The 14351-nt window shown below is 43.6% G+C and overlaps 1 protein-coding gene across 2 annotated transcripts in view; it reads right to left on the bottom strand.

Annotated features, from left to right (window-relative positions):
• LOC122402381 (ecdysone receptor) overlaps positions 1-14351 on the bottom strand; it is a 152769-nt gene that overhangs the window by 24895 nt on the left and 113523 nt on the right. The window contains exon 1 of one of the 2 annotated variants that reach the window (XM_043405108.1): positions 9922-11739. The exons of the other annotated variant lie outside the window; for it this stretch is intronic. Within the exon in view, the coding sequence (XP_043261043.1) occupies positions 9922-10243 (322 nt within the window). The 5' untranslated portion in view covers positions 10244-11739. Of the gene's footprint in view, positions 1-9921; positions 11740-14351 lie in introns of those variants that run through there. 2 annotated transcript variants of the gene reach the window in all.

Genomic DNA, 14351 nt, shown 5'->3' with positions numbered 1-14351 from the left:
TCAAATTGCAAACTCGACGTTCAAGATTAATTTTCTCGGAAAACGAAGGCCTCCGAGGGGCAAATGTTGCTTCATAGTTTTTTGTTTATTTTTTCGCGTAGAATATAACCAGGTACGCGTCAAGTTCGAGAGTTGATAAATAAACGTAGAAAATAAAACGTCGTGCTAAGAAGATTCGGATTCGAAGAGGCTTCTTTCTCTTTTTTCTCTTTTTGTTGAAAAATCGAAGTACACGTAGAAACGAAACACGATCGAAGAGGTGGAAAAGGTACAAGACGACGAAGAAGGGCAAAATTGAGGACAGGAAATCCATGAATCACCGGCGACGAATTTATTTTCGTTGGAACGATCCTACGCAACGTGGACGACTTCGAAGGCCTCGAAAACTCATTTCGTATTCCCCGTGGGTAGCGTTCATGTTGAAACTTCACCGCGGGAGTGTAATCCACCTCGTCTTCCCAGATTCTGTCGAAAATACCTGTCCAAGTCGCGGGTGACCGGCTCCGGTTTCCGCTTTCGAAACGTCGCCTATTTTCCGACCGACGTCGTCGCTATTCGCTTCAGCGTCGTCGCCTTTCCGCGCGCGTTTCGCCTCGAAAATTAATTCCAGAAGACGCCGAGAAAACCGACTCGATATTCAATATTTTTTGTTCGAACGAAATGAAGACGACACGAACATAAAGGGGGAGAAAATGGTAAAATGATAAAACGAGAAGCGACATTTGATAATTTTTTTACAACACAAGGGTTTGATAACATTTCAAGATACAAATATTCTTTTCCCCTTACGCCTTATCGACTTTGGATAAAATAATAAATGTTATTCCTTACGTCGATGCACAATCTAGCATTTTTTTTCCTTCGATCTAGAATAAAAGATCGAACGAAATTTTGTTCATAATAACGCGTCGTGTGAAACTAACATCCTTCGTAGTAATAATTATTTAAACTACGTTTATTGCATAATTGAGGTATGATCGAGATAAGTGAACAAATAATAGATAAGTAAAACGAGAATTGCATAATTAAATCACTTCTCATTTCACCATTTTACAATATACATTTTGAAATATGAATATCGAAATAATGAAAGTATTTATTAAAGGAGAGTTCAGAGGCAGGATTAGGCTCGATATTTTCCCCGTTGACTAACTAAACTAAGAATGCCTTTAAGAGGAAGAAAGTAATATTGTCGACGTATTTACATAAACATTCGAGCGCTGAATGGCCGAGGTACGAGAATTATTCTCCGCCAGTGTCTGGCTGATGCGTAGCGGAGAAAAGCTGAAGCAAGTGGCACGCTTGCAAAGTACCTGCATGAACCCAGCCATAGATCCTCGGGTGTCGTGGAAGCTATTCATCCCGTATATGTAAATTTAAATAATGATAAGGAGAATTACAACCCGCTTGTTTGCAAGATGGCTTCGAAAATTTTATCTGCCGCGAAAAAAACAGTCCGCGGCATATATTACCACCTGGCATTCCCAACGAAAGCATCGGGTGAGTTTACCAAAGGCACCAAGAGACCAGCGAACGGCAAAAAAGATCATTTTCCCAGGAGCACTCATCGACTACGAACGATGGGAGTTAATGGGACAAGATGATTCCTGACGTTTCCTTAGCAAGGAGCAACCAACCGATCCAGCTGAGCGTGACATTGGCCAGCTGTAACGGATAGGATTTATCCTTGAACCGACGTAGTCACTGTGACTGCACATCTAACTAGAAAAGAACGATCCATCAGGAAGCAAACATCCACTAATTAACGCGATTCGAATCCCTCGGAAAGCAAGATCACGAGACGATGAAACGATACACGTTTACTCGATTTTAACGTTGAAACGTTATCAACCCTTGAATGGACCCTCAATCTCAACCGAATTATTTTACTTAATGTCGATTTTTACTAAATTTGTAAATGGAAATCAACCATCGGGGCACTGAAAAATGCTCACTTGTTATCTGTGTTAGGTTCGATCGCATTTTTAACGTTTGTTTATATTATGTACAGGTTCTAAAATTTATGGGAAATTTGAATTCACAAAGAACTACAGAATACACTGAATACGCAAAAATATAAGAAATACTTTAAGTAAGAATTATTGTATTTAGGTGTTGAGACAACTCTCTGCAAAGCTTCGATTTTGTTGATTCTGCAGTCTAATTACTTTAATAAATTACACGCAAAAATCATGTAACGTCTCCACGAGTGTGTCTATGAGGAGAAAAAGTTTTGATCCGCGGGGTCAATGACTTTTCCAAGTAAAAAAATTCCAAACATCGTGGGGACACCGGTTGGTCACGAACATGGCGACCGACGTTGCAACTTCGTTTTCATCGTACAATACTTTCGCGATACGTAATGGCCGCTGGTGACCGTGCCGCGCACATTCTTGCGAATTTTCCGATTTACTCTGATTTGCAAGTCGCTGTCGCAGATCGTCGGTACTCTGTTATGCGAAAGTCGCCACGCGGACGTACCGGATACGGTACTTTTACCGGAGGGAATGCCACCTTCGTCACCAACACACGGAAACACGCGCAGACCGTCCTCCGTGTCAGCGTTTCCCAACCTGATCGCCGACAAAATTAGCTCCTCAACACGTGGAGTATCGCACACGACCATTTTCTTCCGAGACAATTCGATACGATTCATGTCAAACGAACAAATCCTATATTTTTGCAATAAATGTGTACGTAGCGTTAAATTTGAAGAATTCAAGCAATATTAAGGCACGTTTCGTCTCCGGAAACAATACGACGGCTCGATCGACGCAGAACTGCATTCTAAAGATACTGTAAGCACGCTCTGAATATAGACCAGTGTATTTTAACCCTTGGTACTCTAATTACTCTCCGCTTGATAGCCAGCCAATTTCAATTTATTTTCACCTTCGATTTGTCGCGAGTCGTTTCGAACAGATCGGCGTCGGGCTTCTTCTTGCAATCGCGTATCTCCTAATCGTCGTTCTATCCGACGAAACGAATTAATTGGAGTATCTTTAAACGACCGTCTAACCATTTGTACCAGAGGGATTAACCCCATATCGTAAAATGACTCGTCTCAAATTCATATCAAGTTTCATATGGGACTAATCACTCGTCATCGAGTCAACAGACTTTTTACGTGCACAAGGTATTCATAAAACAAATCTATCTTTGTTCCAAGCTAAATTAAATAGTAATGTTCCAAAAATTATTTGGATTTAAATCGTACGTCAAAGGGTTAAATTATGTGCTCTCGCGGCGCTTCGGGGCCAGCAACCCTAAGGAAGAATTTGGTTGATCAAGGACAGCTGGACAAAAAGTTTTTTTTTATACAAATTTTACTTTAAGTCCAATCCTTGCCAGTCTGCGTGGAAGTCTATATACCAAACAAATTACATTCTTTTCGATTCAAATTTAAATTCAAATTCCAAATCAATTCTATTTCCTATCGTTTGTTCTTAAAATAAAAGCTTCTAAAGATTGTTTTGCATTAAAAGAAACGCGGAAAATTTGGGTTCGACGTGTGCCTCTGCCTCGGGGGCTCGATTTGTCTAGGTTTAGAGCAATATACCCGGTGTCCAGGTTGAGAATCGCTGTTTCCACAGGTTTCCGATATCGTGCTCTTAGTGTACGTGGCTCGTTACCATTCCACGCACGGCTCACCGACACGGCACGCCATTCGACGACCACCGACGACCCACTTCTCCTGTTTGGTCGGTCGTTTTGTTGGTCGACGCTTAATCCCGAGCAGTTTTCCCCGCAACGGGGAAAAGTTGCAACGGATTTAACATATCTGGCTATCGATCGAGTCTCCCGAGAACTCCCAGCGCCTTCCGTCTGGCTAGATTTAGGGATCTATGCGCGGGACCAGATCTAACAAGTCGATGGACGACCCCTTGATACTTTACGACTTCAACTTGGCGGGAAAACGTATACTATGGGTGATTTAACGCGGAGGCTGGTATCTAATTTGTAAACCAACGTCATCTGTTATTCGTGGCCCTACAAATGGAATAAAATTCTTGATCAGTCGAGATCTCAAACAAACGACCATTGCTCCAATGGCTCCCAATTGAAGGATTTTCATTATATAAATTTCTTTTATATCAAAAATCCGTTAAATTTATTTTATTTTTATTTCCTTTATATTTGATATTTTTATTGAGATTATTAATTAAATTAAAACGAACTCCCGTGGTCCCAGACGACAATGGTAGTTTGTTTCTGGAGATCTCGACTGACCAAGAACTTTATTCAGCTCGTGGGGCCACGGGAGACAGATGACGATGGTCGTTGGTACTGCAACGCATCGGTTCCAAGTCAGTTTCGCGTCGTTGAAACCCCAATAGACCCAATGGACGACCACGGGCGTTTGTTTCCGGCAAACAATGCGTTAATCAGGGATGCAGAGAGTCTGTAACCAGAACATTCGAACCAGGCCTCCACGTGGACGCGACGAAACAAGTCCTAGAAGCCTCGATTTAGAACAAACTCGACGACCTTATACGGATCAACCTGATACACCAGATTACCGTCGCTAGACGTTCCTTCCACGCGATTGGAGTCTCTTCTTTCTCGAGTGAGAGTGACCTACTGACCTCTTCTTCGTCGTTTCCTCTCCCTCTCCCTCGTACACATATTTTTCCATTTTCCTGGCCCTTTTCCCCCTCCGTCGAGTATGTTACACGTGGAAAAACCGAATCGTGCGACTCCACAATCAAAATAAAACGGGGGGAAGCACGATGGGCCCGTCGTATAATAGAAACCCATCGTTTCGACGACCAGCCAAGCATTTAAAAGACTCTTAACATTCCCCACCTTTGATTAGAATCTCGATAAGCAAAACAATCATTGGTCTTTTACGTATTTCAATATTTTACAGAACTCTTTGACTAAGATAAATTAATATGTTCGTCGCTTAAGAATAATTTCATAAATAATTGGAAACGCTTCAAAAACAAAAAACGAGTCGTCAGAATGATTAAAATAAAATAATTTCAAAGTAATTACGGTATGACGTTCATCGATACTATTCTTTTTTTTTTATAATTCGGAAACCGAGACGACAATTAACGTTCTGTGAAAAGATATAATTGGTTTCCCCCTCCCTCGATCGCAAGAAATTGCTCGTACCGCCAGCGTGTCCCAACGTTTCCCGAATTTTTTTTCTCGAAAAGAAACCGTCTAGATGGTCTCGTGACTGTAATAACCGACGCAGTAACGCCGACAGAAGTTTCAATGATGTTAATTGCACGTAAATTGCACCCCTGGTGTACGATAATTACACGGGCTCGTAATGTAACGTCGTGTTGCCACTGAATTTGTTTCACTTCCACCGGCGACCGCGTTCATTACAAAGCCACGTAAGAGAAATATTTTGATTTCATTTCTACGGTGTTCCTTTGCACAATTTACTTTTCCCCCCGGTCGTTACGTAGCTTCCACGAATTAGCGGTAACCGAATTAATTAAAAATTTGCGACCACTTTGTGACACCTGTAACAGACTTTCAACTTAAATTCGGCTTTTTATTCGCGATATTCCTAGAAAATTCAACAAACGTCCAACGAGATTTGTCCTTTTGAATAAAACGAAGGCTTTGAAATCAAATTTCGAAGAACGATGCAACGCGATGGAAAAGTTACGAAAGCCAATAATTAAATTACGTTTCACATTTGTTTTCACGATTAGATTCCTATTGCTAAACGTCGCCCGTGAATTTACTATAAATTCGGTGCTTGGCTCGAATCGACCACAAAAGAGAGAAGAACGAGTGTTTCGTAATTCTTTGCAAGCAATTACGAAAGTTTCCGTGAATTGTTCGCGCTCGCCGGAATGTGAAAGGACGCAAAATTCGTGCACGTTTATCGCGTTTTTGTCGACGAGTACCATTAATTTCTGATGTTTGCGCGTTCAATTCTCGCGTCTACGACGCTCGAGGGGAACGAACCAATGTTTCAGAAATATATTTTTTACTCGTGATACCTGTACCGTTTAAATAAAATAAATCGGTACGAGTATTTAAATAATTATCGTAACTTTTGTTATTCGGGATTCGTTTGCTGGATACTCCGCGTCAGAGTCGATGAAAGAAAGGGAGTAGAGGCTTTTTCGAGTTCGAGGAACGTCGTCAGCGAGTTCCATCGTAGCCAGATTTTAAGAGGCTCGAAAGGAACGAGTTCCTCGTGTAGTTTCTTTTTCATGCCCAGCCAGTTCTACACGGATGCCCGTCTAACGGTTCCCCGTCGCCGAAACCGCGTGTCCTGGCTCCGGAATATTTACGAATCGCGTATCTAGCACGTCCGTGGCCCCACCAACGCGGCCATATTATCATCCGGTTGGAATTCGATGACCCATTTCGAGAGGAACGAACCACGTGTACTCCGGAGGCCGACTATTGGCATCTCGATTACGACGAGAACCTGGGACCACGTGCAGTCGATTGCATTCACAAACGGAGGGGAGAGGGTGACCTCCTGGGGTGGCACGCCCGCTTCGATTATCCTCGATTAAACGGGGGAACCACCATCTTTGCCTCTGATAATCCACCGATCTTCCCCGACGAATATAGTAAAAATTGCTTCCAATTATAAAAAGAAATAAAACACGCTCGACGACCGCCGGCTATTTTCATCGTCGCCTCCACAGCTCTATTCTACTCGAGGTTACTCGATAGTTTCGGAATATTTAATTAGAACAAAAACAGAAACAAGAATATCAAAATTTGGCAACTGTCCCAAAACTCGTCTCGAGCGATTAACACGGTGAAATTTTTTATCGTCCGATGCATATTATGTTGATTTATTGTTTACGGCAGATAAGGTGAGTTGTGTAATCGCGTTTAACGCGTTCACTGCCAGATCAAAACAGTATAATATTCTGCAAAAGTACAATTTTTATTTTGGACCATTTGTAAGCTACGTAACCTAAAATTTGTTTCGGTACTTATTTTTGTAACCTTGTTGAAAAAAACCTCGTCACGAATTAAAAAAAATACCGAGAAATGCACGAAACGCAAGGCGATTTTGCAGTGTGCTACGAAACAAAATTCGAAGCAGCTAGGAAGAATAAAAAAAGCAAAGAATTGTACTAGAAAAGTGTACTGTTTCATATACACAGATAATATTATTTTTTACGTATCAATAGAATTATTTTTGAATGTTCTATATGACATTAATTTCTTTAACCCATTATCGAAAAATATTATCAGTATCGATATTTACTCTGATTCTGTATTTTTACTATTGGTCGCGTCGCCGGTCACCGGTGACCAACACGGCAATCAACGTGTTAAGATTCGAATAATAGATTTTAATCGATGGAAAGGGGTACAAATTTTCTGGAATCTCCACAAATTTTGGAGGCGGTTGTTCTTTGAATCTCGCGTTAGAATTCTGTCTCGATCGAAGAGACTGCTGTGTACCGTCATCCTTTTCCAACGATGTCCCTGAACGTCCCCCGAGAGCGACATGTCCGCGGACGTGTGACGCTATTTTCATCTTACCGGCTCTTCGGGTTTATTGCATCGTGTGACGTTGGTCCGTGTTCAGGTACGCGTACATCGGCTTTAAATAACGCTATGCGTCACATACATGTCGGTGCGATGCACGCGGTGAACCATTGTGTTTTCGTTTGCCTGCTAACCGCCGACGCCGCACCGCGGTACCGATGACCCGGAAACTGGGTCACGGTCCTCCGCGGCTTTTTCCCCACCGCGAATGATTCACGCTTTTACCGGAAAAGCTTCGCGTCTAATCTCGCGACATTTATTTTCACGATGCTGTCAAGCTACTTGCGATCGAATCGTGACCGCCAAAGAACGCAAAAGTCGTTCGAGGGACCGCCAGAGCCGTGGCTGAACACTTTGGTACCCTGGGACTATACTACAATATAAACTTTCGACTTTTATAAATTATTCTTTTCATAGATATTTCACAGGTCAAGGTAAAATACGAAACTATTTTTAAAAATTACAATTATTCAAATAGACACGGAAGACAAGTTACCATTTTTCAACGGTCGATTCTTTCACGGAAAATATTTTACTTGCATTTATTTCGAAACGCAATCTTCCGCGAGCACCGAAATACAAAATCTCATCAACGGCTCTCGGATTCCCGGTAATTACAGGACGTAAGAACCCTTAACAGTGAAGTCATTGATGCGAAGATTACTGCAGGGCACAGGTGCGTTACGTCACTATAATCACCCGTGAAGATCCAACGTGTTCTCTAATCTTCTCGCAAACGCCGTGAGACAGTTGTCGTCGGCATTTAATTACGAACGAACGCGTAACTATAATTCCTAGCGGTTGTGAAATGCAATTAACGAGAATAGACCGGTGTTTTGCTAATAAACGTTCGCGATAGAACGACACTGTACTTCCTAAATAAACAATTAACACATTTTCGCATTTTCCTAAAGAATTTCTTTCGTAAAAAGAAAAAAAAAGTGTAATTTTTCTTTTATCCGTTTTACAATTATTCTGATAATTTCTTTTAATCGACCATGGTGGGTATCGTAAGATTTACGATAGGTCGATAGTCAAAATGTGTTTTTCAAAACAATTCCGTAAAACGAGCAAAGAATCGAGATAAATCCGAAAAAGTTAGCTAAAGTCCCTGGAGAACCAAATAAGCGGTCTTTTAAAGGTGATCGACCCACCAGTCCGGTATTTCGTCGTTCCAATCGACGGGAATACCTTTTTCGAAACACCTCGTTCTCTTTCGCGCTAGGAAATCGGGTCGAGGTCACGCGAGCCGGAGAGAATCGCCAGCCTCATAGGACCCCGTAAAGGCGTCATCGATTGCGCCACGTTGCACCATACTCGGCACCGATTGCGCAATTCCACCATTTTTAACGCGTACCTGCTGGCTTTTCAGTCCCGTGCTTATTGTTCGTCGCGTGTTGCTAATCTGCATCAACGGTTCGTCGTTATCGCGATTATTAGTGCTAATGCAACTCCTTGGAAACATTTGGTCGTTCAACGTTTCTAGTTTCATCGATTTCTTTCGTCGTTCGGCGGATATTTAGTGAATCAATCGCTTTAAGTGGCAGAGCGTAATGTCTGTCGCGTAACTGGTACCTTGGAACCAGTTTCACGGGAGTAAAAAAATAAATGGGTGGAACGAATGCTCCTGCACGTATTTGCATCGACGCTAGATCGACTCGTTACGAAACTCTAAAACTGCAGAATCGACGGAACGTTCCACTCTTCGTCGCTTCGTCTGAAGTTTGAACGAACGAACGGAACGCGAGGCACGCGAACTTTTAGGTGCCTACAACTTTTGAGGTCAATTTAATTGCACCCTGTCGTTTAAGGGTTAAAACGATCCGAGTAATACTTCAATCTTAAATTGCTTGCATGATGTAAACGAGATCGGATATAGTTTGGATTAACAAGTTAACCAACGAATCTTGACAGATTTCTTCTTAATATTTCTAAATAAAAATTTGTGTAATATCAAGTTCGATTTGAATAAAATTAGTATGGAACGGTAGGTCCACGCATACGAGAACTGGACATCCATTAACTTTGAGGAAAACGAAAACCAAAATTGCACTACCGTGCTTGGTTAATACGTGTTGTTAAAGCCCTTTTAACAGTAATCGTGTTAACTTTTTGATCAGAGTTCTAATCCTGCCGGGACAAAGTTTGCTTTTACCTTAATAGCTTTCAACGGGTTATTTACTTGTTGTTGGTAAAATAATGCACGACGAAAACATACAATCTGCGAATAGATTAATTCCAAGTGGAAAACCTGTGCTGAAACTTTCTCTTATTTTGGTAACAAACATTTGTGGACTTTGGTCGAACGACGATGGGGCGCCATCTTGGGCAAGATTCGGCGCGAAACGTGCCCGATAGAATCCTCGGGGCACACTGGCGCGACAGCAATTCCACGAAACGATAATAAAGGCATCGACCACGAACCTTCGACGGGGGTGGTAAACGGTGACGCAGGATCGGTAACCGTTGGCAAGACTGTGGTGGTAGTGGTGGCGGTGGCGGTGACGGTGGCTCGATAATGATCCCCGTTGGTTTGCAGGCCCCTATGGAGGTCCAGATCCCAAAGCTGTAGCTCGTCGTTCCTGACAACTGCACTCTCCGGGGTCGAGGGTTGAAAGTTTGGTGGTGGTGATAGCACGCCGCTGCTCGACACTTCCGGGCTAGATTCCTGGAGGTTTCCGGTGTGCCTGTTGCCCCATCGTCGGCGAACGCCCGCGACAGGCACGCGGGGCACCGTCTGCAGCATCTCGCCAGCCTGCTCCACCTTCTGTATCTTGTCGATCTTCTCCACCGTACCGACGTTCACGTTCGGTTCCGTTGAAAAAACTACGGCCACCGTGGCGGTTGGCGATCCGCGGACCGACAGTTTGTTCACGGGGCCTCGCGCGCCGTGACGCGCGCGAGATAGACACTTGCTCCTCTTACGGCGGTGCACGCTGTTTACAAGTACGAGAGAGTGGCACTACGCTAGTCGTTGACCTCGATAATTCGTTCGTCGACCGAAATTGCGGCAAGGAAATAATACGAGGTCAGGGCGGCCGAGAGGAGGATCGATTCACTGTCAAGAGTCCATGGTCCCCCGAGGTCTCGCGCCGCGTCGTCCGTCTCGCTTGGCCGCGTTGCTTTTCCTCGATTGCCCCTCTTCCCTTCTTCGCAACACAGCGTCCGTGGTCGTCGTGCCCGTGTGCAGACGGGAGCTCTCGACGGGAGACTACGATCGTCTTCGTTTCGCCTCGGTTGCTCTCGTTTCTCTGTCTCTCTCCCCTGGCTCTCTCAGCTCCGCTAATGGCGGCCAAGCAGCCGCGGTGGAGTGTCGGTCATCGAAGAAACGGGGTCACGATCGCGCAAAAGGGAACGCAGAGCAGCGAGCGGGTGCAGGCGGGCGGGACGGAGAGAGAGACAGAAAGAGAGGCACGCAGCCAGCCAGCAGCCCGTCCGTCTCTCTCTCTCTGTCGTACGCGCGCGGTGCGTTGTTCGAGAACGTCAACCAGCCGAGTAGCCGTGGTAGAAATGCATGATTTTCACTGGCGAAATTCCCGTGGCTGAGGCTGCGCACGATCGACGAGAACGGATGGCCGGCGGTACGTGTGTATCGAGGTCACAACGGGACGTGTGTACGGTCGCTCGAGCGACTCTCTTTCTTGTTCGCTCCACTTTTCCGTTCCGCTGATATGTCCACGTCTTTTCTCTCTCCTTCTGTTTTCCGTCGTATCAACCTTACCCGGTCTCTCTTTCTCCACCGGCCGAGTTTCTCGTGTCCTTTTCTCTTTCTACTTTCTCGTTTTCTCTGTTCGTCCCTGTTTCGCGCGTCCAGTCGCACCGTATATTACACTCTCGCACGCACAGTACACACACACGCACACGTGCGCACCGAATATCAGCCGTCGCGGAACGAACGATACTGCGTCGTCCAAGTCGTCCGCGATTCGTTTAGCTCCATCGTCCGCGTGCACGTGCGGCGACGCTGAATTAACGTTAGAGCTAATGCGTTGCACGAACCAAACACGATAATATCCCGACGCGTTGGATCACCACTCGGAACACACTGCACGAATTCCTCCCAGAGCGTCGTTCCAAGGCCGCGACCACACACAAATCCACGGAACCGTACGAGCCCGATGATTGTTTTTTCCGTCCTCTTCGCGTTGATTGAAAGCCGAACGTTGTATGCACTCGCGCACGCGCCACTCGTCGAACCTGCAGCGTCGACGGTCCGCCACTGACTGAAGGCGTACGAGAGGAGCTCGCCGTGCAGGCACGAGGGTGCCAGGCTGCAATGTACCTCGGTCGCCAGCCGACCAATCGCCGCTCGGCTACACACTACTTTCACTGTCGCGCGTACCCTGCACCGTAGGGTGCCTAATACCTGCGCTGCGCTGCGCAAACGCAGTATTTTCTGCACTCTGCCGCGGCCTCCAGCCCCTCCGCCCACAATTTCATTTCAGAAAATACCATTGTTTCCATCTCACGGGTTCCTACGATCAGCCCACCTTCTACTTATCGGTGCTTAATCTACTGCGTTTGACCTTGACTTTGATACAAACGCTGGGTGATAAGATAGATCGTATACGTTCGGTTGTAGGTCGAAACAGGAAGTCGAAACGTCGCGGTATCAAATTGCATTTAATTAAATAAACGATAACACCTCGTTTCAACGTTATTTTTTGCCTTGTTGCAATGATGGAATCACTTTTTCTAATGGATCTTGAGCAGAAAATCTATACTTATTATTTCACAATTTTTAAATACGCGTGTAACGAAATGAAGAAACGTAATCTCAATGGAACAATTCAATAAACGTACAAATAATTAATCATATGTCCACGAGCATAAAACCGTACAAATATGTGGTCTTTATGATCGGAACAAGAACATTATTCCATATGCCTAATGAATAAAATAGCAAAGAGTAATAAATTTGCATCGAGTTTAAATTGTGTGAATCGCACTGAACGTAAATCACCAATTGTTATCAATGTGAATGCTTTAGTACTATAACGCGGAAGTGATGTGTAGATTAGTGATATTTTTGTACTCCTGCACGAGTTCTGATATACTTATACGCGAATAAAAAAAAATTAATCCGTACAGGGATCTCGTGGAGATTTAGAATTTTTAGAATAAATACATTGTACCTGTGGGGATGCAGTATACTGCCAATCAGATCCGATCGTAATTGAAGATTTTCTGAAAATCCTTCAACCAACGGTTTGCTCGGCCACTATGATCCGAGGTAACGAGTTCTCTGCAGAGCTTACATGTTAATCTTCGCAAAGCTGCGTCTTACCAAAGCGATTTTAATTAACGAATCTCAGAAATCCGTGATAGGTGCGCTGAAAGCGAATCAAAACACGATTTCCCCATGACAAACATACCTATTAAAATATTTTACAAGCGTAATTAAAATGTTTTTAGTATAGAAAAAACCTTGTACTCTGTAGCGAATAAAATTTCTGTACACCATAAGATCGATCGAAAAAGTAAAATTACATTTTTTCAGCGAAAACTTACGCGTCGATATCTATGAACTATTTCTAAACTGAAATGATTTTTTTCCTTCGAATTATCATGCGTCGATTCTTAGTCATCGTCTTAACCTTTGACGCGGGCTTTTGTTGTTCGCATTTTTATCGCGAAAGCTGCAGTGCCTTGCCAGACGAAACGATAAAAGGAAAAAAGAGAAAAAAAGATCCGCGAAACGCGCGTACCAGTCGTGTGCGATTCGTCGACGATAATCCGGAAAAACACAATAATCGGATATACGTTCCGTGCGACAGACGCAGTTTGTTACGTCCCGGTGAAAAAAATCGTCGATACGCGGCTCCCGAGAATCGATACTGCGATCCGGAAATGCGCTCGTTTTTAATTGCTCGCAATTTCCGCGCGATTATTCAATCTGGATCTTCAAAGTTCCCGGATCCAAAACGCCTACGAACGAAAATTGCTGGAAAAATACCTTCCGTGAGCTCACAATTAATGACTCCGCCATTAAAAATGTTAAATAAATAATATTTCAGTTAGAATTTTCATCGAATCGAACGTTTATACATTTTTATGGAGAGAAACGTGCAAAAATTCTATACTGCGATTCGGTTCAAAATTTATGGAAGATTTTAAAATTCGGTGGCGAATAAACTAGCTGAAACGGGCGGAAGACGTCGATGTAAAACAGTTTATCAGCATGTAAATGACGAATTTGAATTCCCGTCGGTGAAATTATCGCAAAGTTTAACAATCCGATGCGACGAAATCGCGAACGAAAATCGGTTTCTGGTAACGATAGATATAATTGTTAAATATTATTCGTTCGGGGCACGAGCAAAAGCCTGGAACCGACTCCAAGGTTTCACCTTTACTCTTCGCTATACACTCGAAGCATATCTAAGCGACCCAATTGTTTCTTTCAAGGCTGATTATGTAAGAGACAATGCTCGGGGAAAAAAAATAAAAGAGAGACACTTTTATTCAACCGGGCGTATTCAAAAGCGAAAACCTATAGGACGCGTGTCCTCCAGAGATCAAACGCAGGACCCTCTTCGCGTTAACATCGATTCCTCGCAATTATTTCCTCGTGCTTCCAAATAAATTTATTTTCTCGTGGAAATACTAAATATCGAGAAAAAAAACCACTTCAAGTTTCCTCAAAATCTACTCGAAAATAGTATATCAAACGGTGGAAATAATTTTGTCGCGAAAGGAAACAATACTTTAGCGAAGTTACGACGCATCCTATAAATAGGACATTGGCACCTGGAGTTATCTAATAATGTGGAGGCACTTGTACGGTATACGGCACGTAACTATAAATAACAGGTATGGCGAGCTTCTATGAGGAATCTTTTTTAAACAAAAAA

Source organism: Colletes gigas, unplaced genomic scaffold (genome assembly GCF_013123115.1).
Source record: "Colletes gigas isolate AHSC1104 unplaced genomic scaffold, ASM1312311v1 Colletes_gigas_Sc00035, whole genome shotgun sequence".
Taxonomy (NCBI): Eukaryota; Metazoa; Arthropoda; class Insecta; order Hymenoptera; family Colletidae; genus Colletes; species Colletes gigas.
Note: the sequence above shows the minus strand (reverse complement) of the source record. Positions and strands in the feature narration are given on the sequence as shown.